Source organism: Sminthopsis crassicaudata, chromosome 1 (genome assembly GCF_048593235.1).
Source record: "Sminthopsis crassicaudata isolate SCR6 chromosome 1, ASM4859323v1, whole genome shotgun sequence".
Lineage (NCBI taxonomy): Eukaryota > Metazoa > Chordata > Mammalia > Dasyuromorphia > Dasyuridae > Sminthopsis > Sminthopsis crassicaudata.
The window spans coordinates 58,396,455-58,422,084 of NC_133617.1; the positions used below are offsets into that span (position 1 = coordinate 58,396,455).

General features: G+C 43.9%; 2 protein-coding genes across 2 annotated transcripts in view; one reads left to right on the forward strand and one right to left on the reverse strand.

Annotated features, from left to right (window-relative positions):
* Nucleotides 1–15,010, forward strand: part of CPAMD8 (C3 and PZP like alpha-2-macroglobulin domain containing 8) — a 157,812-nt gene extending 142,802 nt beyond the window's left edge. Inside the window, exons 38-42 of the mRNA XM_074305772.1 lie at nt 3,379–3,484; nt 3,578–3,688; nt 7,192–7,404; nt 13,021–13,192; nt 13,927–15,010. Of these exons, the coding sequence (XP_074161873.1) occupies nt 3,379–3,484; nt 3,578–3,688; nt 7,192–7,404; nt 13,021–13,192; nt 13,927 (603 nt within the window). The 3' untranslated portion in view covers nt 13,928–15,010. The remainder of the gene's footprint in view (nt 1–3,378; nt 3,485–3,577; nt 3,689–7,191; nt 7,405–13,020; nt 13,193–13,926) is intronic.
* Nucleotides 15,011–18,089: 3,079 nt separating this feature from the next.
* Nucleotides 18,090–23,086, reverse strand: F2RL3 (F2R like thrombin or trypsin receptor 3). The gene is made up of 2 exons (XM_074305786.1): nt 22,214–23,086; nt 18,090–20,088 (listed from the first exon to the last, which is right to left on the reverse strand). Exons 1-2 carry the CDS (start codon nt 22,308–22,310, stop codon nt 19,010–19,012), a joined length of 1,176 nt encoding a protein of 391 aa, XP_074161887.1. The 5' UTR covers nt 22,311–23,086; the 3' UTR covers nt 18,090–19,009.
* Nucleotides 23,087–25,630: the final 2,544 nt, after the last annotated feature.

Sequence of the window (25,630 nt, forward strand, 5' to 3'; positions counted from 1 at the left end):
AACAGAGGCCCATATCTTTTAATGATAGCTTTTTATTTTTCAAAATACATGCAAAGATAGTTTCCAACATTCACCCTTGCAAAACTTTGCGTTCCATATTTTTTCTTTCCCTTCCACCTCTCCTCTTCCCCTAGACAGCAAGTAATCCAATATGGGTTAAATATGTGTAATTCTTCTAAACATATTTCCACATTTATCATGCTACAGAAGAAAAATCAGCTCAAAAAGGAAAAAAAATGAGAGGAAAAAAAAACAAGCAAGCAAACAGCAACAATAACAAAGGGTGAAAATACTATGTTGTGATACACATTCAGTCCCCATAGTCCTCTCTGGATACAGATGGCTCTCTCCATCATAAGGAATTCAAAGGCCCATATTTTTAATACCAACATTCTTCTAGGGCTTCTGTATGTCTTTGAGACTGAAAAATTAGAAAACAAGTAAAGAGAGGGGAGTGGAAAGGCACATAGGTGTCAGCACGCAATGAGGAACTCTGAAGAATAAATAGGACTAAAAATGTCATCAAGGAAATGTGTAATAGGAAGAAAAGATGCATTGTTCATGAGGCAAAGCAAAACAATTATAGGTGGATGGCTAAAATGTACTATAACACTCTTGAAATACATAGGAAAAGATGAGGAAGGTCTCTAGCACTCTGGGGAGTAAGTACATAGATGGGAGTTTTCAGGTTGGGCATACATGAATGTAGCCATCTACATCACTGGGTGGAACTCCCAAGTTCATGAATTTGCAGATCCATTTAAGTATTTTACAGATTCTTCCACTAAAGTCCTCTAAGGTACTATATTGGCACAGAGATAACCACAACTGACCACCCAGAAAGACTTCTCTTATGAACTCAGTGACCAACTTAGTTCCTCTGAGATGGGCTTCATTAAGTGTGAGAGCCTGCCTTTATTACCCTTTCTAACCTCACTTGGATTGTACAATACCATTTTCTTCTCATTCTCTACTTTATTTCCCTGCTACCCAGACCAGAAACAAAGCCTGGAGAATTTAACCCTTTCAGGGCCCACTTTCTTCATTATTTCCTACTTATCCTATATCTAGCTTGCTTTATATGTATTTGTATGTTCTCTCCCCCATTAGATTGTAAAGCTCCTTGAGGGCAGGAAATTTTGCCTTTTTGTTTCTCCAAGCTTAACATAGTGCCCAGCACATAATAGGCATTTAATAAGTGATGACTGATTGATTGGGAATGACTGATTGCTATTTCACGTGTAGCTCACTATATCAGAACGAATGTTCGTCATGTTTCAGCTTTTTTCTTCCCCCATCTTTTTTATAGCTTATGTATGTATAAACTCTGTCCTCTCCCTGACCTCAGCTCTCTAGTTTTGGATCCCTAGTCAAAGCAATACTATTGCTACCTGAGAGAGAGGATATCTGCCTCCAAAGCAAATCTCCCTTGCAACTCCTTGTAACTCCCTAAACTAAAATATTTCTCCTTAACACCATTCCTCAATATGTATTATCCTCCCCCCTTAATTAAAATATAAGTTCCTCAAGGATAAGAAATGTCTTCACTTCTGGTTTTTTTTTTTTTTTTTTTTTTGAATCAACAAAGACTTAGCACAGTGCTCCGCATGTTGCCAGTGCTAAATAAGTGCTGATTCATTCATTGATTATACTTACCTTTTTCACCTCTCTTATTCTATCTTTGGCTCCCTAAGCATAGATGTTAACTCTGGCTATGTATTGGGTCTTATTCTTTTCTCTCTTATTCCTTTGGTCATATCTCCAGTTCCCATTTTCTTTTCCTGAATGTCCTATAAGCATATTGAACTCAACATGCCCAGCACTTATATCCTCCTTTGAATTTTCCTCACTTCTGTGACATCCCTGTTTTTTTAATATCAGTATCCTCCTGATTACCTTGGGTTTTTAACTTCTTTACTAATCCTTGACTTTCCTTTCTTCCTTATTCTTCATATCGAAGCAATTTGTCAAGTCTTATCTGGTCTGTCACCATAACCTCACTTATATAAGTTTCCCTTCTCTCCACTCCTATGACCATATGCTAGTTCTGACACTTATTAAGAGCAGCTTCTTTCCAGTCTCCTCATTTCCAATCCATCCTCCAATGGCTGCTGAAACCAAGCCTTGCCTGAGGGACCATGTCACTCCCTCACTCAGAAAATATATTGTCCCCTGTTGCTGCTAGAATAAAATATAGGATCCTTGCACTGTATTTTAAAACTTCACAGTTTGGCTTCGTCCTAATTTTCCAAACATATTTCAAAGTGTAAGTAATAAACCTCTTAGACTCGGAAAGGGGTGAAGTTAAAAGTCTGTTTTATTACACATCTGCAGAAACAGGTCCTATTATAAAATAGGCACACACCAGGACAGAGTAAGATCAAGCGTTGTATCCTATTCCTAACCTCAAGGTCCCTCCCCTATTTCCCCATTTGCTGAGTACTCTAGGAGGTACAATTTCCTACTCTGCCTCCTACTTACTTATTCCTAGATATGTTTCCCCTCCCACTACATACATTGCATGATCATTAAAATGAGCCTAAGCTCTTCCTGGGAAGGAAAAGTTAATAGTCATAAAGCAATTAAGCATGCATATACAGTTAAGCTACTTTCCTGTATTCATGACTCTTAGCCAATTTAGTCTGTTTTAACTATAAATTCAAGATATAATATCTACTACAATGTCTTCACAGGCTGTTTCTCTTGCATATTTCTGTGAAAACACAAAGTCTCATATCTCATAAGATTATTCCTATTTATGGACTTTCCTGTTCATGGCCTAACATGTCCTGACACTGTGCTAGATTTCCCCATTTAGGAAGAATGTCTCCCTTTTTAGATTACACTGTTTACTTATGTGTGCCTGTTTTTATCCCCCTCAATAGAATGGAATCTTCTTGCAGGTAGGAGTTCTCCTTCTCTTTTCTGGTACATTTCCTTGTGAACAGTTGCTTTGAATTGAATTGAGTCACCAGCAAAAAGTTGGCTAAAAGAGGATGTATTCCTTCATTGCCAGAAATCCAGGAAAACTATCAACTAAGGCTCTGGTGGCTTTGGGACCTACTTATGTGGGCCCCCCATATAGATAAAAATCAGAGAGCCTTGAAGTATTTATAGATAGGGAAACAGAGATAAAGAGAAAGGATTCTTAATCTTTAGACCCCAAATCCCCAAACACATTGCTTCTTGATTGTGTCTATTTTGTGCTGTTTTTTTTAAAATAATAATGAATAGAATATTTAGGAAAAAATAAAGACTTGATTTATTTCTTTTTCGAAGTCTTGGACAGTCTCTGCTTTCTTCATGTGCGAGGTAACCATGCAATCAGGTCTAGAACCACAGATTGCTTAGAGCTAAACTTATACCATCTTTCTATAGATTCCAAGCCAGTGTTTGACCTGTGTGAGATTCCAGGCCTTCCGAGAGTACATTGTTGGGAAGACTGCCCCCATGCCAATCACTGTGTATGATTATTATGAGCCAGGTAGGTCCTTTAAAGGCCAGCTACCCTTTAGCTCCCTGAGCTCCTACTGCCACTCTGAACAGTCCTAATCTTGTCTACTTTCTCTCCGTGTAGCATTTGAAGCAACCCGCTTCTACAATGTCAGTGAAAGCAGCCCTCTCGCTAGGGAACTGTGTGATGGGCCCACTTGCAATGAGGTGGAAAGTTCAGCCAGTCAAGGACCTGGTAAGTTTTGGGGGCTTGGCGAGGACACAAGCTACTCAACTTGGGGAGGACCAAAATGGGCCACTGGGTAGCTCAGTAGATAGTGGGCTGAGCTTGGACTGAAATCTAGCCTCAGACACTACCTGTATAGGCAGGTCATTTAACAGTTTGCCTCAGTTCCCCATCTATAATATGAGCTGGAGAAGGAAATGGCAAACTACTCTAATATCTCTGCCAAGAAAACTCCAAATGGGGTCACAAATAGTCAATCAGGATTGAAAAATGCATGAATAACAACAAGATACATTGAGGTTTTCAACCCAAGGTTTCAACCCAGAATCAATTCTTTTCACATCTGGCTTGCCTTGTCCTGTGAAATAAGTCATCGAATTTTAGAATTGAGACTTGAAACAGATCATCTAGTCTAATGCTGATTAGTTCAGGAATGAATCATCCACATTCATGCCTTAGGATGACAAAAAATACGCGTGTGTGTGTGTGTGTTTGCGCACGCGTGCACGCGTGTGCATTGCTGAGGCAACTGGGTTAAGTGACTTGCTCAGGGTCACAAAGTTAGGAAGTGTTAAGTGTCTGAAGCCAGATTTGTACTCAGATCCTCCTGACTTCAGGGCCAGTGCTCTATTCACTGTGCCATCTAGATGCTCTCCATATTTATATTTTAATTGCAACTTTCTTCAAAAGGGAAAAGCATCATCATTGTCATTATCACCACCACCATTATCACTTTCATGTATAATATCACAGTCAGTGTAATCATCTCATAGCCTACTCATAGCACTTTAAGATTTATATTGTGCTTCACATGTATTATCTTGTTTGATTTTCACAACAATCTTCTGAAGTTAGTTCTATTATTATGCCCATTTTAAAGATGAGGAAGCTGAGGCAGACCTAGATTAAGAGACTTGGCCAGGATCATACAACTAATAAATGTCTGAGGCAAGTTTCTTCCTGACGCCAAACCTATCAGCCTGACCTCTGTGATATCCATCTGTGTCATCACTTCCATAATCACTGGCACTGACATAATCACTCTATAATATCTTCACCACTGATATCACCTCTGCCATCTGTAAAGAATTCACCCCATAGGTCTTGAGCCTCAGTTAACAATAACCAGGTTTCTAAGGGCTCTTCTGCTTGGAATTAGGTTTAAGGGATCTTTGCCTTGGATTGAGGGCTTATTCTTTTCACTGGTATCTAAGGCTTCCAGATCACTGAACATCAGCCATGTGCCTCCTGGAACTCCCTGGTTCTCCTGGTTAACAACACTGCCACCCTTGGTTCCTGGATACCTTCCTCTACTGCCCCTGGGCAATTCATTACCAGTACCACCTTTCCTCTTTGTCTTCCACTGCCTGTCTCTACAAAATTCAGGCCAAAAGAACAAGCTTTCCTAAAGCTTATTTATTAAAGAAAATAGAATATTCAGATTCAGAAATAAGAACCAGGATAATTTAATTAAGGCGGTGTAGTAAATAAAGCTCTGAGTGTGGGATCAAGCAGACTCATCTTCATAAGTTCAAATCCATCCTTGCTAAGACTGGACCTATAGCTTAGCCCATTATATATTTGATCCAGGCCCTTCCTCTCTACTTAGTGAGTTTGCTTTTCTCTGTTTCCAGCTTCAATTTTTTATTGTATCTTTCCTGTTGCCCACATATATGACTAGGTCTCTTCACCCATTTGACCTTAGTTATTGTCCTCTATCTCCTCCCTTTTATAGTCAAACTGCTAGAAAAACCTACATATCTTTATTAAATTAATTTTCTTGTCTCCTGCTAACTTCTCAATCAATTAGTCAGCAAATGTTTGTTAACCTTCCTCCTATGTTCTAAGCACTGTGCTGGCAGTGGGGCTACCAAGACAAAAATAACAACCCCTGCTCTTAAAGAACTTCCAACTGTGGGGAAGACAACATGTTCATATGCAGATGTATATACAGAATAAATACAAGATGATTTGGGAGATCACTAGTGATCGAGACCAGGAAAGGTTTCACATAGAATTTGTCCTTGAAATACATGTTAGAGGAAGTGGAGGATTCTCTGACATGGAAGTGAGGAAGGAGTATTTTCCAAGCATGGAGTCAACCAATGGGGTCACAGAAGTGGGGGATGGAGTATAATGTGTGAGCAACAGAGAGACTAGTTTGGCTAGATGGTTGAGTGATCTATAATTAGGGAGGTAAAGGTTGGAATCAGGTTTGGAAGCACTTTAAAAGCCCAAACCACAAATTTGTATTTGGTTGAAGCAGCAAACTCTAGCCACTAACACTCAGATTTGCACTTTATAGAATACTGATCACTTTGGCAGCTGTGGGAGAGGATGAATTAGCATAAGGAGACAAATTAGGACATGCAATGGTCTGGGTGAGAAGTGATCAATGGATGAGGAAAGAGAATGGTTTGGAAATGAAAGATATTGTGGAGGGAGAAATAGCAAAATCTAGAAACTGATTGGATATATAGGATGAGAGATTGTGAGGAGCTCAAGATATTGCTCTTCGTACAGACATGGGAGACTGGAAGAATGATGGCACCCTCAATAGAAATAGGGAAGCTAGGTAGAGGGGAAATTTTTTTAGGGAAAGGTAATGAGTTCTGTTTTAGACATGTTGAAACCAATAAGCCAGCCCAATAAACTTTTATTATTAAATTATTAAATACTTGTGATGAACAATTGTTATTATTATTATTATCATTAATTGAATACCTACCATGGGCACCTAGGGGTGCAATGAATAGAGTAGAAGTTCTGGAATCAGGAAGACTCATCTTCCTAAGTTCAAATCCAGCCTCACACATTTGCAAACTGTGTGATCCTGGACAAGTCACTTACACCTGTGTGCCTCAGTTTCCTCATCTGTAAAATGAACTGAAGAAAGCAAATCTCTTTAGTAATTTGCCAAGAAAACCCCAAATGAGATCACAAAGAGCCAGATTGACTAAGATAACTAAATATGAAGAACATCTCGGTGGCCCAGCACCAATAAACAGGGAAAAGTTAAATAATAAGAGCAGGGAGAATGCCTGGGGGAGCAGATGAAAAGGGATTGGATTAAGGGAGCACATGTAGGGAAGGACAGGCATCTCCTCACTATCCAAAACTGCTGGAAACAAGGGGATGGTGGGAACTATGTCAAAGGTTTGAGAGAAAGGGAAATGGAGATTGCTTGTGACCTCATTTTTCTCAACTGAGGTAGAAGGAGAGGAAGGATGGAGAGGTTGGAGGAAAGAAGAGAAGGTCTGGAAAAGCTTTTGGAAGCAGAATGCTAGAATGGCTCAGAACACCTCTCTACAACCATACTGATTGATACCCACGGACCCTCCTATGATATATTTCTAGTGACTAACCAGCAGGATCTCTTCAAGTCTTTGGTTAATGTTGCTTCCATTGAGAATCCCACAGGGAACTTCAGAGAGGGAAGGAAGAAAACATCCTGCAAGGCTCTGCAGGCCTCAGTTGTTCTCTCCCCAACCTGTTACCTGCTGCTTTTTCAGGTCTGGTTCACAATGGTCCATGCAACAACGTCCCAGGCTGCCTGGCTGAGGATTCCTTTGAACAGTGCCTCTGCTCTCGGGACTGTGGCTATGATGGGGACCCCGTGTGTGGATCCGATGGAGTCATCTACCAAAACCATTGTCAGATGGAGGTGGCTGCCTGCAGAAACAGCACCAGGATTGAGCAGGCTTCTGCGGCCCACTGCACTGCAAGTAAATGCCTGGGGGTTTTCCTCTTTTCTTTCCCATCCAAGTTGTGGGTGGGGGCTATGTCTGACCTCCAAAAAAATCATTATAATCTGAAATTTCCTGCTGAGTTATCCTTATAAAGAGGGGCCTTCAGAGAAGGGTCTAGTCTTTTCAAATATTGGGAGAGATCTTTTTTTTAATTTTGATTTATTTTTCATTTAACAAAAAAATCTATTTTCTGTCCCATTTTCTCTCTTCTATTGAAAGAGAAATACTAAATCTGTGGAGCAAACATGCAAGAAAAACAAATTTCCACATTGGTCAAATCTAAAAATGTTCATCTCAGTTTGCCTTCAGAAGGCCTCTCAGCTCTGGGAGCAGGTGGGCAGCAGGGTCATTGGTCTGCTCAGAAATCAGATCTGGTCCCTGAGTTGATCAGAGTGCTTGGATTCTTATAACATTTACAACATTTGCAACTATTCATCTGAGTCATCTTCAGTCTTCAGCTTTGTTTCAGAACCCCGAGGCTGCCTTTCTGGCCCGTGGAGAGGCTGGTCCTCAGCATTCTCCTACAGTGTTCGAACTATAAGGAACTGGGCAAGAACAGAACACAGATTATTAGCTCTAGGATGGTTCTCAGAACACAGACCAGGAAGTGGCAAAGCTGAAAGGAAACTGAGACAGGGTTCAGTGGAGTCACAAGAACACCAGCATTAGAGGCAGACAGGAGGCCTGAGTTTTAGGCACACTCATGACCATTGTTTGGTACTTTCCATGTCATATCTGTACCGTTTCTTCCTCACTGTAAACTTCTTAGGATGGCTTTGTGCTCTGTAGCCAGAGAGAGCTAGAAAAAACATATTCAGTCCTGTCCAACTCTGGGGTTTTCTTGACAAAGATACTAGCGTGGTTTGCCATTTCCTTCTCCAACTCATTTTACAGATGGGGAAACTAAGGTAAGCAGGATTAAGTGACCCGCCCAACTGCTACTACGTGTCTGAAGCTAGATTTGAACTCTGGTCATTCTAATTTTAATCCCAACTGTCTGTGCATTATGGCACCACCTAGCAGCCCCAGAAATAAAAGTTATTGCTATCATCATCCACTCCCTCATCTTATACATGAAACAACTCTTTCTTTGTGTTCTAAGTTACCTGTAACCCAAAAGACTAGAATCAGATGATAGGAAAGCTTCCTTTACTTCAGATATACTATGATACTTTGGCTCAGGGGATAGAGCGCACTGGGCCTGGAACCAGAAGAGTCTTTGTAAATTCAGATCTAGTCTCATCCACTTCTGCTCTCCATACTTGGCCTTCACAATTTCATCCATTTCCACACTCTCGATTCTGACTCTCAAATCTTTACTTGCAGCCATTGTCTCTTTAGGCTAAAACCCAGATGTCCAGCTTTCTGCTAAAGATCTCCATCTGAATATCACATTGGCACCTTATACTCCACATGTCCTGTTCCTTCTGTCTTCCTTTCTTCCATCAGTCACCAACTTCTCACCCCACCTTCCTTTCCAAGCAGTCACCAAGTTCTGTTGATCCTGTATCTCTCTCTTAGTCATTCTCATCCATCTTGGTTTTTACCATTCAGACCCTTACTCCCTCATAGCTGGACTTCTGCTACTGGCCTCCTCACTTCCAGTCTCTCCCCAAATCATCATCTGAGTATCCATCTTTGATTGCATCTTGCTTCTTCTCAGAAGACTTCTCAGATACTTCCCATAGGTACCCCAGAGCCCAAATCCTGAGTGTGATCCCTGCTTATCATTTTGCACATGTTACTTGATATTTCATCCAAAGTGGACATCACTTCCCCCAAATAATGTCCCTTCTTTTCTTGCTTTTGTGACCTTGTTTACCCTGTTCCTTTTGCTTAGAATGACTTCCCTGCCCATATTTCCCCACCAAAATCGGCTAATTCCTCCAAGATGCTTTTCTTCATTCTCCCAACCATATGTGATCTCATCTATCTCAGGGGCCTGGAATTGTCACGTTTGTTCTCACATATAGTCATATCTGTAAATATGTTCTATATTACCTACTAAATTTACTTGGAGCTTCTTGAGAATAGGGACTGCCTGTTTTCCTGTGTACAGTATCTGTACATTGTTAGAATTTAATAAATAGCTGGCAAATGACGGAGGCCTCAGGAAGGTGTGGTGGGTCCAAGGTGGCAGTGCCAAGGACCCAGGCTTCTCTAATTTCCTGGTTTCTTCTTTATAACTGCTCCTACCCTACCACCTGTCTCTGGACTTCCCCATGTACTCTCGCAATGAAACTTCAGGACTGATTCACAAACTTCTATAGCTGACTATAGCAGGAGACTTAGGTCCAGGTAGGAGTCTCAGCCACTAGCAAGCCTACAGAAACAGGTTAAGCTTCAGTGGATTCTCTCCCCTTAGGAGATTTCTGGGGAAAAGGAAGATGATGGGACCTCAAGTTAGTTGCACAAACAAAACCAAAGAGAGGAAGATTAGAAGGAAGATATTTTGGTGTCTATGTAGTAAAATATAAGATCCAGGGCAACAGTTAGAAGAGCTAATAAAAATCCAGGTAAGAATATTAGGGTTAGAAGGACTCTGCCAGAATTTAGGGAAAACATCTCAGTAGCTATTAAATTAAATTATTAAATCAATATTAAATAAATAAACTATTAATTTCAGAACCATTTAATTCTGCACCCTTAATCTGTAGTGGAAGAAACCCAAATAAAAAAACTGAAGGAGACTTAACCAAGATTATGTAGATCACTACATGGGATAGTACATGAATCCTGCCTCAAACATTTACTAGCTGTGTGACCCTGGGCGAGCCACTTAACCTGATCTACCTGAGTTTCCTCATCTATAGAATGGAGATAGTAAAATCTCAGAGTTCTTGTGAAAATTTGATCAAATAACATGTGTAAAGTGCTTAGCATGATTATTTTTTTATATTATATCTAGAAATTGGAAGTGCTACATTCAAAATCAAGTTCCCTAATTTCCAATCCAGTATTCTCCCCTCTAGATCCAGAGTCACTGCACAAGCTAAGAGTAGTTGGAAACTAGAATGTAGGCCTCTAAACACCTAAGATTCTATTTGTTTCCTGACCCTGGAAACATGATTCCCATCATCTCTTACAAAATCACGGTGTGTTGTAGTTGGAAAGGACTTTAGGGATCACCCACTTTTTTTTTTTTTTTTTTACAACTCCCAGGGAAAAGAGGGATTTATCCAAAGGCTACTTGATGACAAATCCAAAACTGATACCCAGAGATATGCTGCCTGTGCTTCAGCTATTGCTTCAGTAGCATTCGATTCACTGGTCCCTTGACTAATCCCTGGGAGGAAAGCAGGCTGGTCTTGTCCTAAACTGGGACACTGAGGCCTGGAAATGGCAGGGGGTGACCATTTTGTAAGGTTATTATCATCTCTTCTGACTGAATACTTTACTTTTCTTACAAACTATGGTGGGAATTGAACTGGACCAGGAGCCAGGAGGCCTATGTTTAAGTCCTAGCAATAGCCCTTCACAAACTGTGTGACCACCAGCAAGGTGCTTCTCTCTGACACTCAAGTTTCCCTTTCTGTAAAATGGATGTCATGGGTCCTTTAGTACAGCTTCTATCTGAACAGGAACATCCCCTCTCATATCCTTGGCAAAATGCCTTCCCTTCCCCTGGGTCTCTGGGAGTGGGAAGGGACAAAAGATAGGAAGCTCTAGAGCTCACGAGTGTCAGAACTTGAGACCCTTTGCTCCTGCATATTGCTTGCCAGGGGCTGCTTTCCAACCCAGGACAGATATGTAATTGTGTCTTCCCAAGGTCCTCAGATACAGATATCCTCAAGGTGACCTTATTCTTGCCAAAGCCAGCGTCCTTTTCTCAGTCCTCATTTTCTCCCCTCTTTCTGACAACTTCGCCCAGTCTTTCTATGAGGGTGTTCCTTTCTATCCCATCTCCTACCTCTCAGAACACTCCTCCTCAGTCTCCTTTGCAGGCTTCTGTTCCACTGCTCCCCTCAGCCAAGCTTGTGCCTTTCAAAACTTAGGCCTCAGTCCCCTGCCCTTCTGCCATCACACCTCCTCCCCAGGTAAACTCACACATCCCTGGTTTTTGACATTCTGCTCTTAATCTGAGGCTCCCCAGATCTGTATCTCCAGGACTCCAAGTCCCAAACCATGGTCATCACATTCCCAATTTAATGCAGCTCAGATAATCAAGATTTAGAGCTGACTCTTAAGATCCATACAGGGTATCCAAAGCTCCTCATGCTATGATGATAATGCTTGGGCTCAATGAAACAGCTCATAAAATTCACACGCAGATCCTCTCAGTTTGAATCCACATTGTTTACACTGTGCAAATTCGATTTAACAAATAGTAAGCACCTTCTGAATACGGAGTCCTAGGCTGGGCACTGGAAGATATGGAGAGTTTAGATAAGCCATGGTCCCTGTCCTCACAGAGCTCACACTTGGGGTCATAAAATGACCTGTAGAGATATAGAAAGGACTTTGGAAGTCATCAACTCCCACCCCATCATTTTAAAGACAAAGAAATGAGACCCAGAAAACTGAAGTGACTGCCCAAGATCCATAGGTAAGCCAGACATGACTTGCATTAGAAAAGTCTTATCTACCTTGGGCTTTCAAGGATGACTAAGAATCATGACATCAGAGGACTGACCATGGAGCGTACCTCCTATCTCTCAAGGGAAAATCGGGACCATGGATGCCAAATGAGGCAGATGGCTAGTGCAGCCTGATTTCTTTGTCTTGACCAGGACAAGCAGTGGAACAGTGGAAAAAGCTCTAACTTGCCAGAGTCTTGGCAAATGATCTTACTCAAGTTACACACAATTCTCTAGAGCTCCTTTTTCCCATCTGTAAGATAAAGATGTTGAACTAGATTACCTCTGAGGTCCTTTTCAACCTGAATGAGATCCAGTTTGTTGCTGCTGTTGTTATTGTTACTGCTGTTGTTACCATTGCTACTGCTTTTTTTTGCTACAGTTGCTGCTGAAGTTGTTTTTGCTGTTTCTGTTGCTGTTATTATTGAAGATTTGATTATAGGGAGGAGGGTCTGGGAAGTGACAGGGAAGTAGAGAATATCAATAAACATTTAATTTAAGCACTAACTAATAATTTAAAAATAAAGAAAGAGTAGGGTTTCAGCAGGAGGAAAAGCGAGCATTCTAGATATATAGGACTGTTCAGAAGCAGGATAGCATGGGGTGCTCCTGGCATATAGTAAGTGCTTAATCAATAATCATTCATTCATTCATTCTGGGTACCACAGTTTAGGAAAGACATTGACAATCAAATTCATGGATTCATAAGCTAAGGAGCCACCTTAGAGGTTCTTGTCTTCGACCATCTCTTAGAGTTAGAATTAAGTGACTTGCTTGCCCTCTGTCACATGGGTACAGATTGGCAGAGCTAAAGCTCCCCATCATTAAAAGGTGAGTGAGCACTTAGTAGGGATTTTTTCAAGGTGAGTCTTGTTTGCTCCATAGTAAATGTCCCTTCTTGCTTTGGGCATTTGAGGTTGTAATCGTTGGTAGGAGACGGCTCCAGGTCTGGGCTGTACCACTCTAGCTTCCTAGACAGGTAGTCTGTATTTGTGTCTCTTTCCTTCCCTTGAAGCTGCCGAGAGCCCAATACAGTCACCATCGGACATTGCCTACTACTTCTATGAGTATGACCCTGACCCCTATGGCTCTGAGGCCGAGAGCTTTGATGTCAGGCCAGAGCTGACAACAGTCAGCAGTGCTTCTGAAGGCCCCTGGAAGGAAGGACACGGAGACCGCATAGAATGGTAAGCCTCTCCCAAACAATGTCCAGGCATAGGGCCACTTTTGGAAGGTATGTTAATTAGGGCATATACTTTGAATAGAAGGGAGGAAACAAGCATTTATTAAGTGTCTACTATGTACCAGACCCTGGGCTGAATGCTTTACCAATATCTTATTTGGTCCTCACAACGCTATGAGATAGATATTATTATCCCCATTTTACAGAAGCAGAAAGAGAATAAGTGACTTGTTCAGAGACTCACCACTAGGAGATTTCTGAGGCAGGATCTGGCTCTAAAATCTATTATTATTATTGAATTGTTCAATTGTTTTCAGTCACATCTGACACATTGTGGTCCTATTTTGGATTTTCTTGGCAAAGATTTTTGGATTTTCTTAACAAAGATACTGGAATGGTTTGCGCCTTCCTTCTCCGACTCATTTTACAGATGAGAAAACTGAGGCCAATAGAGTTAAGTGACTTGCCCACTGTCACACAGCTAGTCAGCATCTGAGGCAGGGTTTGAACTGGGGAAGATTATTCTTCCTGATTCCGAGCCTAGTGCTCTATCCACTGCATCACTCAGCAGTTGTTAGAATTACTACCTTAAATGAGTTGAAATCTACCTCCCTCCAACTCATCTACAGACAATGAAGATAATGATCATGTCCTGAGTCTTCCTTCTCCAGATACAACATCGCATTTTCCTGCACACTGAAGCTGTCAATAATGATATTTGGATCTCTTTTTTGACAGAAATGTCAATCTTCCCAGGAGAAGTAACCCAGAGGGTGACTCCTTGATGGCTTTGCTCAGATTGCTGACTTTGTGGAGAGCAAGAAGGACTTGGATCTTCCTCACCCGCTGCAAAAAGCCTTCTGTCCCTTCCCTAGCCATGATGAGTCTGCAGGGGAACAAGGCTCAATCTGGACCAGCCCTTGCGCTTCACACTCAGCACCACCACCCCTCGCCCCCATACATGCACTTCCTGCCTCTTTTGTCAAGTTTCTATAGAGCTTCTGGCATACGAGTTACTGCTGAGAGCAGGAATAGCATTTGAGAAAGGGCCTTTTGGGGGGCAGAAAGGGACCAGGGGACCTATTTACTTTGGAGCAAGCCACTGTTCCCTGCCTTCTTGGTGCCTTCTATTTGTATAGAATTTTTCACTTTTGATCAATGAATCTTCACATCAATCACCTCATTTTAGCCTCTCGACAATCTGTGAGTTAGGGTAGGGCAGGTATTAGTCCCATTTTACAGGTGAAGAAAATTATGTGAGAACCTTTAGAGTACCCCTCCCACTATGTACAAGGGCCTGTTCTCGGCTTTAAGGAGAAATAAAGGTGAATATGATGATTGCTGCCCTCATGGAATCTGGGAGGAAGGATATGATGTATCAATGAATGAATAGTACAGACGACCTAGCCAAAATCAACTTGACATAGCAAATAAAGTGCTAGGAGTGTGGAGGGCTGGATCCTGGTCCAAACTCTGAACCTAACTGGGCACGTTCCATGCCTTTCCCCAGCCTCCATTTTCCCATCTGTAACATAGTGACAATACCTGTTGTACCCTGTTTTGAAGGGCTGTGGTAAGGCAGACACAAAATAAAAGAAGTAACAATCTGATGAACAAAATGATACCACCTAGAAATGTGATGTCTTGTGCCTGGCCTCCAGGACTCTGGTCTCTGAAGCTACAGCTTAGAGCTGGCTCAGCCCTGGCTCGTGCTTTGCTGCCCCAGGATTGGCCAAGAGCCACAAGACTCAAAGCAAGGAGGAAGCACGTGACTCTGCACAGATTTAGAAAGCAATTGTTAATAAAATCTCAGTATCTAAAATGAAGCCTCTTAAAAACATCTATCTGTGTTGTTGGGTGTGGGGTTCCCTTACCAGTGTACCAATGAATGAAGCCTCAGGGCCTTCACATTCAAACAGCTGCAAAGGATTCTGAAGAAGTACAAAGGATAGATGAGGGCAAAGAGGGGGGCTGAGGAGACACCTAAGAGTGTTGGGTCCCACTAGTCACTACAGCAGATCAGGCAAGAGAGAATGGCTGAGAGAGGGCAGAATGCTCTATTCCCATAATTGGGTTCTGTTTTCTCTACCAAGGAAAACAAAGCTGGGATGGTAAAACAAAAAGTGCCCCCAAAATTACTAAAAAATATTAGCTACCCTTCCTCCCAGTGTTCAAGGGGCCAGTCTTGGCTAAAGTTACATCAAGTCCAGAAAATGGAAACTTGTGATTACTGAACCAATAGATGCTGGAGAGCTACTTAGGAGTGGGGTTCCCAGACTAGAGATGGAAAAAAGTTTTTACTAGTTCTAGAGCAGGGGCAAGGCTTGAGTGGTAAAAAGCTCAGAAGAAGCTGAGGGGGAAAAAAAGAATTCTGATTTCTTCCACAGAAGTGGAAGGGAGAAAACCTAGAGACCATTTACTTAGCATGGATAGTTTGTGAGCGTTTAGAAAGGGGAGCAGGAACCACTATGAGCCAGAATGGGTTTATTAAAGAATGTCAGATGAGAGAGACAACTACGATATAGCAGAGAGAGTCAGAAGACTTAGTGGTATGTCCTGCCTCCATTCATTAGCTTTGTGACTTCAAGTGTGGGTTTCTTCATCTGGTAAATATAGCTAACCTCATGGGATTGTTGGGGGGGGGGAGTTTTTGGTAAACAAGACAGCAGCAAACATTTTTAAAGAACCTGCTAGGTTCCAGGCACTGTACCAAGTGCTAGGGATGCAAAGAAGGAAAAAAAAAAACACAGCCCCTGTCCTCAGGGAGCTTCCAATCTAAAATACAAGCAACTGTACATAGAAGGTACAGACTGTCTAGAGTAGTAATCCTCAAACTTTTTAAATAGAGGGCCAGTTCACTGTCCCTCAGACTGTTGGAGGGCTGGACTATAGTAAAAACAAAACCTCACACTGTCTCCACCCCTCAGCCCATTTGCCATAACCTGGTTGGGCCGCATCAGCATCCTCAGAGGGCCGTAGTTTGAGAACCCCTGGTCTAGAGGGAAGGGACTAAGATTAAAAGGGACCCAGAAAGCATGAGGCTAGAGGACCCTTTGAGACATGGTGTAGCAGGGACTCTTCTAGTGCCAGTCAGACTAAATGTCCTTCAAGGATGCTTTCTTTGCCCTAAGATTCTCTGATTCTCAGAGCTGCGATTAGGTCCCTGGCTTCTGATATCAGATTCAGCACCTGTCCCACAGACATATTTTATAAAGTTCTCTGAAAATGGCAATATGTTCTAGAAATGAGGCTTTTGGTACTGAATGTTGAGAAGTACCGAGACTGGAAGAACCTGCAGCCTGCAGGGAGGGAGTAGAAGGGGCTTTCTCCTATCAGAGAAGCCAGGAATGGTGCAGGGGTGGCCATTGAATGAAACATGAGAGCAAGTCCCATTCTTGTTGGAACAACTCCTCCCAAGTAGCTTGCCTCTGCCTGCCCCCCACCCCGGTGCCATTTATCATCACATTGGCCTGTTGGCTCTCTGAAGGAGTACAAGTCAAATCACAAGTCAGCAAGGACTTTGTAGGAATAGGCAAGATATGTGACACTACTTAGATCATCCCACTAGGCTCTGGGCAAACCCTGACCCTCCTTGACTCCCTGTCCTCTCCTCCTTCCCCCAGCTTTCCCAAGGCCTTCCCTTCTCAGCATCACTTGACTTGTAAATTTGCTTGTTCCCACTTTAAAAATTCTCACCATTTCCCAACTAGAAGAACCCTGGTCAACATCTTAAGAAGGAAGCAGGGGAGAGTGGCTTGAATATAGGACTTAGAGCTTGAATGGTCCTGGCTTTGAGTCTTGACACCTCCAGCTGAGTATCCCTGGGCAGGTCACTTAACCTGCAACCTGTGAGGTAAGCCTCACTTGCCCCAAATGGCAAGTCAGGGGTTTGGCTGTGATCTCTGAGGTCCTCCTATTGGGGAAGCACCTGTGGAGGAACCATCCATGGTCTTTTTACTTTTCAGGTTATAGTTTGCTGATAGCCTTCCACTATGAGTGTGGCCAAGCACAAATCATCACTGAAGGGCAGCAGCATGCTTTGGCAGATAATGAAAAGCTGCCCCTGGCTGGGCTCAGAGAGCTTTGCTGCTGAATTATTAAAAGATTCTGATATGAAGAGAGCACAAGATTTGGAGCCAAGTCCTGGGTTCTAATTCCAGTTCTGCTACTTTTTACTTTTGTGGTCTTGGGGAAGAAATTTAACCTTCCTCGTTTCACTTCCCTCACTTATCAAATATGGGACTTGGAATGAATGAGGTGCTCCAGAGAGCTACACTTGGACTTAGGAAGATCTTCATAACTGTGGGACTCTTAACAATTGACTTGACTTCTCAAGTTTCAACCTCTAAGGTCCCTTCTAGCTCCTTTTAGCCCTCTCTGGACTTCTCTTCCATTTTCTGTAAAGTAAGGATAGTTGGATTGCTGGTCTCACAGGATCTTTCCAGCTCTGATATCCTGTGTTCTAAGGCCTTTTAAGCCCTGACACTTTGTGTTCTAATGCCCCCCCCCACATATACAGCTATGACATTCTGTGTTCTAAGGACCTCTGACATTATTTGATGGACGCCCAGCTGACATTCCATGTTCTAGCGGTCCTCCCAGCCCTGACATCCTGGGTTCTAAGGGCCCTCTCAGCTTTGGCATTCAATATTCTAAGGACCTCCCAGCTCTAACATTTCACATTCTAAGGGTCCTCCCAGCTCTGACATCCTGGGTTCTAAGGGCCCTCCCAGCTCTGACATTCTATGTTCTCAAGGCCCTCCAACCTCCCATATTATTGGTTATAAAGTCCTCTCAGATCCCACAGTCTGCATTCTAAAGTCAGTTCCACTCTTTATAGGCTAAAATACAATATTGCCAGCAAGCATGGATGTCATGTTGAAACAGATCAGCTAGCTTGGTCATGAACCTTTACTTTTATTTGCTGAGTTACAGAAGAAGAGCCTGATTAGAATCTGATTGGGCTTTAATCAGTTCTCCATTCAGTAGAGCTGTCTCTACAGCCATAACAATGAGAGAAGATGGAGTGACTTAAGGGCAGAATAAACTCAGCCAGCAGGAACAACCTCCTCTGAGGAAGGAAAAATATGGGAACTTGATGGTTCAGGTAGCAAAGGAACACCTTCTCAGAGATAGATCTCAAGTCCTGCAGACAGCAGACTCAGGAAAACAAGGCATGGGAAGTTGGAGCTGGTGGGGAATTTCAGCTCCTCGCCTGAAGCATGGTATGACATAACTACATCACATTGCCAATTCGTCCTCCAGCCTTTGCTTCAATATCTCTAGGAGCTCACCTCCTCCTGGGTACTCATTCTGCTTTTTTGCAGCTCTTCTCATGAGGAGATTTTTCACACATTGGTCAAAATCTGTATACAAGTCCCTCCCCCAGCTCTGGTCCTGTTCTTCCTTCTTTGACCAAGTAGAATATCATAATCTTTCTTTCAATCACTAGAAGGCAGATCCACCCATCACCTACCCTGCCATAACTTCTGGCCCCACCAAATTTTCTCATCTTTAGCACAGACAGCCTCGGATCCATCAGTACATATCCAGTAGGGAACAGTGTCCTGGACCTCCCTGGAAATGGGATTGAGTCTTAAGATGAAAAGTCCTCTTGATGAAGTGGAAGCAGGGGGCAGAGTGCAGAAGCTCTCGTGTTTAAGCCCTCTCATCTTTCCAAAGTTTACTGAGGCAAGGATGAAGGTGGGGATCACAGAGATTCCCTTGGGGCTGACACAGATAAATAGGCCTTTCTGTGCAAGAGGTAGAAAGTCAGTGTCTTCTACCTTCAGACCAGAGCCAGTGTGCATCAAATGAATTTCTATACCAGAGATGTGGAACGGGTACCCAGCCCAGGGACATCTTCCTTAGAAGCTTTCTGGACTGTGAGCATGCTCTTGTTCTGCTGACAAAGCTTTCTCTTTACTTTGTCCCTGAACTCTTCAGATACGTAGTAATAAATGACAGGGTCCACACAGCTGTTGAGGGTGCTGATGGCCAAGCTGGGAATATACCAGAAGTAGAGGTTTCCAAAGCCATTGGCCCTGGGATCAGAATAGTGGATGAGCAGCAGTATGTTGCTGGGGGTAAAGAGTGTGACGGCTGAGACCAGAACCAGCACAGTGAGCTTGACAGCATAGCTGTACCTTTCCCCACTGGCTACCAGCGCGTAAATGACAGAACCGTAACAGAAGAGAATGACCAACAGTGGGAGGAAGAAGCCCAAAACGACAAGGCAGACAAAGATATTCAGGAAATGGCTGGCCTGCTCATCCTGGGGGAGCACGTCATGACACAGGACGTGCCCAGAGCTGCCATGCAATGGGTAGGACTGGCGCTGGATAGCCAGGGGCAGAGTGAGGGAGGCTGCTCCAAACCAGACAATGGCACAGAGGCAGGCAGCAAAAGTAGGGCTGCGCACAGAACGGGAGAAGAACGGGTGGACAATGGCCAGGTACCTGTCCAGACTGATGCAGGCCAGGAGCAACATGGAACAGTACATGTTTCCATAGAAAAAGGCAGTCACTAGGCGACAGAGCCCCTCCTCGAAGACCCAATGGTGACCCAGGAAGTAGTAGGAGATGTTGAAGGGTAGGACCAGAACAAGGAGCAGATCAGCCACAGCAAGGTTCATCAGAAAGATGGTGGAAGGCAGTCTCTGGATCTTGGTAGCCAGCACCCACAAGGCTAAGCCATTGGCCGGCAAGCCCACCAAGAAGACAAGCGTGTAAAGTGAAGGGACCAAGGTTGTGGAGACCCAGCTGAACAGGTACTCCCTGGATTCCTTCCCAATACACAGGTAGGTGGTATTATTGAAGTTCATCTTCTCACCAGGGAAGCTCCTTGGGCAGAGGATGGAAGTTGAGGAGGTCTCATTGGTGTAGGCATCTGCACTTTCATCTGTGATAAGAAATAGCTACAGGTTAGCACAGTCTGACCTGAGCCATCCTCAGCCTTTCTGCTCCATGGAAGCAGACTTCCCTCATGCTAATGACCACCATCTACTCAGAGTAGAGCCTCTGCTGGGTGGAAGGCTAGCTGCTGCTTTCACCTGAGTCCAAACCTTAATTTATTCACATGAAGAGAACAGACCCAAAGGTGTCATGGTTTACATCTCCTCCAGATCAACAGCTGGAGCTGGTTGCCCAGCCAGGCCTGTACCCTGGGTGCCCGTGAAGAAGTGAAATAAGCCTATGGGATGGGTTGTGTGTGCTCTCACTGAGAAGTGTAGAGGTTGGCTTGTCTGGAAGAGGAAGGCAAGCAAGGAGCACTTAGTGGGGCGATCAATCAACAAACATTTTTAAAGTGCCTGTGATGTGCTAAGCATTGTGCTAAGCACAGTCATTTGAGTTATTAGTTGTGCTAATGAAAGAGCTTTAAATGCTTCCCAAGGTAGAAGGGGAACTTGAGAGCCAAGAATTTGGTTGTGGCCCCATAACAGAGCTAGGAAAAGGTCTCAGGTTTCTGTTACCACATCCCAAAACTCACATGAATAAAGATACAAAAATGATCTCTGGCCTGGATGGACACCTCGGACTTCTCCAAGAAGCCAGACATTTACTAATTTATGATTCTTTACATCTAAATCAGAGTGATCTCTCAACTTGCTATTTGATTCAGCATGGATCCTCCCCCCCACCCCCAGTAAAGGCAGCTGTTTATCTTCCAGCTGTTCTGAGTAGATTGTATGGATAATAGGAAATAGTTTAGGGGAAGACAAGGGCCGGGGAAATCCCCAGTAGCAGAAAAAGCTCAATGCGGAGAGTCTTGGCCATTGGGCAGGATATGGGAGAGCACTATGACCTTAGAGCTCTAGACACCTTGTCATTTAACAGGGAAAGAAGAGGTAACTTGCATAAGCTCAAAAAGCTAGTAAACACAGGATCCCAATTCTAAATCAAGCCCTGCCCCTCACCTTACTTCACAGATTGGAAAACTAAGGCCCAGAGACAAGGTCACATAGATCAGGCTTAGGTTGGAATCCCAAATCTTCCAACTCTAAATGCTTCTTTCTCTTTCCCTTTCTCCCAAGATACCCCAAAACACAGCCTCCCAAGACTAGAGCCCCAAGTAGAATTATAGTTAGCTTGGAGAAAATAGGATTTTTCCAATATGTGTGTATGTGAGGGGTGGAATGGAGAGGCAGGAAAGTGAGTATTATAGGATCTTCTACCCTGCAGTAGCTACACAACCAGTCCTCTAAGAGAACAAGATTTGCCTGCGCTCCCCCACCCCGCCACTCACTCCCAGGCTCCGTTGCTTTGGCACTCTCTCTGAGGGGCCTCCTTTCACAATCCTGACCCCCAAAGGGGGTAAGATCCAGACTCTCTGAGCAATCCCCCTGCCTTATTCCCATGGGAGGACTGGTTTTTATCCTTCTTTGCTCTGTTGACTAGATTTGACTTGGGTACCAATTCATTCCAACTCCGGCCCCAGTAGCTTATACTGTGGGCAGCTGCATAAGAAACAGTTGCTTTGAAGGTATTATCCCTCCATCCCCCCCATTTCTATAGCATTTTTACAGTTGGCAAAGCTTTTCCTCCAAGCAGCACTGATAGTGGAATTCCCGTTGAGCACACCTTGGACCAAACCAATCCCCAAGATCTCTTCTAAAACTGGCTTGATTATGGCTTGAGCTCAATTCTCCACCCCTTGTCTCCCAGGTGCCACAGGGAGGAAAGTACTTGATTTAGCCTAGAAACATGGTTTCACATTTGGGTCTCAATGTTTTCATCTGTAAATGAGGGACTTAAATCAGATAATCCCTAAGCTTTCTTTCCCATACCAGCCTCAGGCACCCTGTTCATCTCAGTCCCTTGGGTCAGAGACAGAATTTCAATGGCAGGAATGCCCATGTTTGTCCCTTGCCTGTCCTACATTCTCTGCCTTGGAGCAGGATCTGACTCCCAACAAGAGTTTCAGCAAAGTTGGGGAAGCTTTGAAAACAACTTGGGTCTTCCCCACCAATTAGGGACCCTAAAGGGGTAAATTCAGAGTTTTCATTTTTCCCAAGAGGATAACTTACTTCCATTGTTATTTTCCACATCATAGTCATCCTGCGCCAGGCTGCCCGCCAGGAAGCAGTAGAACAGGAGGAGGCTGAAGCTGTAGGGGTTCTGCATGGTCCAGTGTGCGAGTCTGGGAGTGAATGGAGTCGGAGCCAAGGGCCAGTGAGCCCACGTTGTTGTTCAAGGAGGCTGATAGGAGCTCCTGTGATGAGGCATTTCCTGCTGAGGCTTCTGACATCCAAACACACATTCACACACACACATGTCTACAGCCACTATAGGCTCTGGCACTTCCTGAGGAGGAGATTGTGAGTGTTCAGATAAATGAAGACAGGCCTGGGTGGGGGGCATGGAGGACATGCACATCAGCCCTAGGCTCATGTTATACAGTGGCAGTGGCAGAGAAGGACAGGCCTGGCACTCTCAGCAGCTACATAGGCACTGTTACTTAGGACTGAGCCAGTCCAAAAGGATGAGCAGGTAGCCAGATCCTCACTCATGGCCAAGGCATTAATCCACTGACTATTCAGCCAAAGCTGGAAGAGTGGAGCAGAAGAGAAACCCCAAGCCAATGGGCATCAACTAGCCCTCTGCCCTCCATACATGTCCTACCTCAAAGAGCATTGCCCCTCCAAGGGAACAGAGAAAAGCTCATGGCAGAACACGAGAGAAGGGAGAGGAAACAGGAAAAGCTGGGGTGGGAAAATAAACACAGGGAGGAGAATGGTCTTTCCAGCCACAACCTTGAATATGGAGCCTGTTTCTCATCATCTCCTGACTACATGTGACTCAGTATCTTTCCCCAGATTATTTTTTCCACTGCAGAAACATCCAACAAACCAAACTCAGAAAGGAGCAAAGGGAATTATCTGTGCACGCCTTAGTCCTACAGAGCAAAACTAGGGCCAAGGAGCACAGAAGTTACAGGGGGGTAATTTCCACCCAGAGCCTGGTCCCTTACATACTGCGCCCAATCAGGGCCTACCTGTTGATTGGCTCATAGAATGAGAACAGGTAGAATTCTGGCTGGTGGATAATTCAGGGCTCCTGTCTGAGGCTAGTTCTCACAAAAGCCCAGCGCCTGCCAAAGGCTAAGGCTGAAAGAAAGTTAGAGAGGCAGTTTCCAGGGGGAGTTACAACTTGCACCATCTCCCTATTTAGCAAACTCACAGGAAACATCTGCCCAACATCTCCAAAAGCCCAAGTGACATTTTCCGGCTGGACAGTGGTGTGAGTGGGAGTTAAGAGGCTCTCCCAGATCTCCATCTGTTAGTCACCCAGCCACCTTCTCAACTTCTGAACCTGCCCTTCCTTCCTCCCTTCTCTTATCCAAAAGCCTGAAGTGACACCAGTCAATGCATTCACTTGCCCTTATCTAGAGACTTTCCAGAGAGATGGCCAAGAGAAGAACCAGAGCCTTTTCTAGGAGATCTTGTGGGAGCTGGTATTGGGACCAGAATTCTGGAGAGCAGTTTGATAAGAAAGAAGAAAGAATACTGGTCATGGAGTCCTAAGCCATTGCCAACAATTTCCAACTGTGTGATCCTGAGCAAGACAGCTGCTTTAGAGTTCAAAGGGACTCTGAGCTAATCCATTTCCCGCATTTTACCAAAGAGAAATTCACAATTTTATCAGTCCCTCCAATACAGATCAGCAGAACGATCTTGAGAGCAGCCTTTGGCCCACAGATAAGTGTGACTTGTCTGTAGTCACATAGTCTCAAAAGCAAGATTTGAATTCTGTTCTTCCTAAGCCCAGTGTGTTATTCACTTCCACAGCCCATTAAAGTAGAGCTAGAAAGCTGTCTAGTCTAACCCCCTTCATTCCATAGTGGAGAAAACAGGCCCTGAGAATTGGTGACACCCCCCCCCCCAAAGTCATACAGAGAATAAATCTCAGAGGCAGCATTTGAATCCAGGTCTTCTGCATCGAGTCAACGAATGCTCTTTCCACTCTATTAAGCTATGTCTCTCATCCCATGAGGTTGAATGAGGTCCAGGGTCACACAGGTGGTAAGTACTGGGGCAGGCATTCCATCCGCTTTCAAATCATCTGGTTCCAAATCTCTTGTTCTTTCCTGGAGCAGCCCAAGAGTCCCAAGTTGTTAGAGTTGGAAAGAACCCGAGAAACCACAGTGCTCCTCTATCTGCTTAGCCTTGAAGACCCTTAAGCCTACACTCATTAGTGCTGAACTCAGACAAAGGGGATTCAGGCAAAGGACTCAGCTGGAGGCAGGGGGGCTGAGCTAATCACTGATCTGGAACCCTCTCCCCTGCAAAAGGAGAAATGAAATCAGGGGCATTGAGAGGCTGCCTGGGGACCAGGGCTTGTGAGAACATAGGAGAGCAGAGGACTCCATCCCACACATCTCATTTGACTTGTATTTAGAGCTGATGAGCTCAGGCCAATTTCTTATAGTTGAGATGACTGTAAATTTGTCTCAGAGGAGAACAAAGAAAAGGGTCTTGGCTAAGGTCAGGTAAGAAGCAGACCTGGGTTCCAATCACATCTCTGATACTAACTCACAGGCCCCTTCCAGCTCTCAAAAGAGAACGGAGGCGGGTCTGTTCATTCTTTTGCTTACAGCAGCCTTACATGGAGGTCTCCATAGCTCATTGTCACACAGGAACCTCATAGCGCTTCTCTGTTGGTCAGTAATCTCAATGGCTCCAATTGAAGGTTTTTAAAGTAGCAATTGCAGCTGCCAGGTAAATAGCACAAGCAATTTCATATAGATTATATAGCTACTAAGTAGCAGAAGCAGGATTTAACTATGCAATGGGGAACCCCAGATCTGAGTTCCTGTTTTGGTGAAACTGACATGAAAACCAACAAGGTGGGGAGGACTCAGAAACTGACAAATGCTGCTGCTGCCATTGCTTCTCTCCGGGTCCCTCTGTCTCCGTCTCTTTGTATCCCTTTAGCTCCCTTTCCGCCTGCTTAAATCAAGTAAAGAGCAGCTCTCCTTAGATCTCCAGTCTAGGGACAGGGAATCCCCATGGTCTCTCTTCTTCTTCTATGGCAACCCTTATCTTCTTCATTCCTCAGGTGCCCACCCATGGTTAGTCTTTTATGTCCACTCAGGGGTCAGGCCTCTAGTATAAGCTGGAATTTAAACAGTGTCTTAAAGTAATCCAAGGGAACCAAAAGATGGAAGCTTTTGAGTCAAAGCATCCAGGGATGGGGACCCATGCACCAAGATCACAGAGTGTGTGGAAAATAATGCAATGGAAGCAGATTCAAAAAGTAAAAGAGGAAGCAGCTAGGTTATAAAAGGAATTAAATCCCAGAAGACTTTATATATAGTGGTCCTGGAGGCAATGCAGACCTCTAGGAGCTCATTGAGCAAGGAGCTGATAATCAGTTGATGACCTAGAAGATTCAATTTGGTCCTGAAGTGGAGATGTACTAGAAATGAGAAACTTGGGGCAGGG

Coding starts and splice junctions, on each gene's coding strand:
- F2RL3 (XM_074305786.1), bottom strand. CDS start 22,310: ATGCAGAACCCCTACAGCTTCAGCCTCCTCCTGTTCTACTGCTTCCTG. Junction 20,089..22,213: donor TGTGGAAAATAACAATGGAA/GTAAGTTATCCT, acceptor TTCTTATCACAG/ATGAAAGTGCAGATGCCTAC.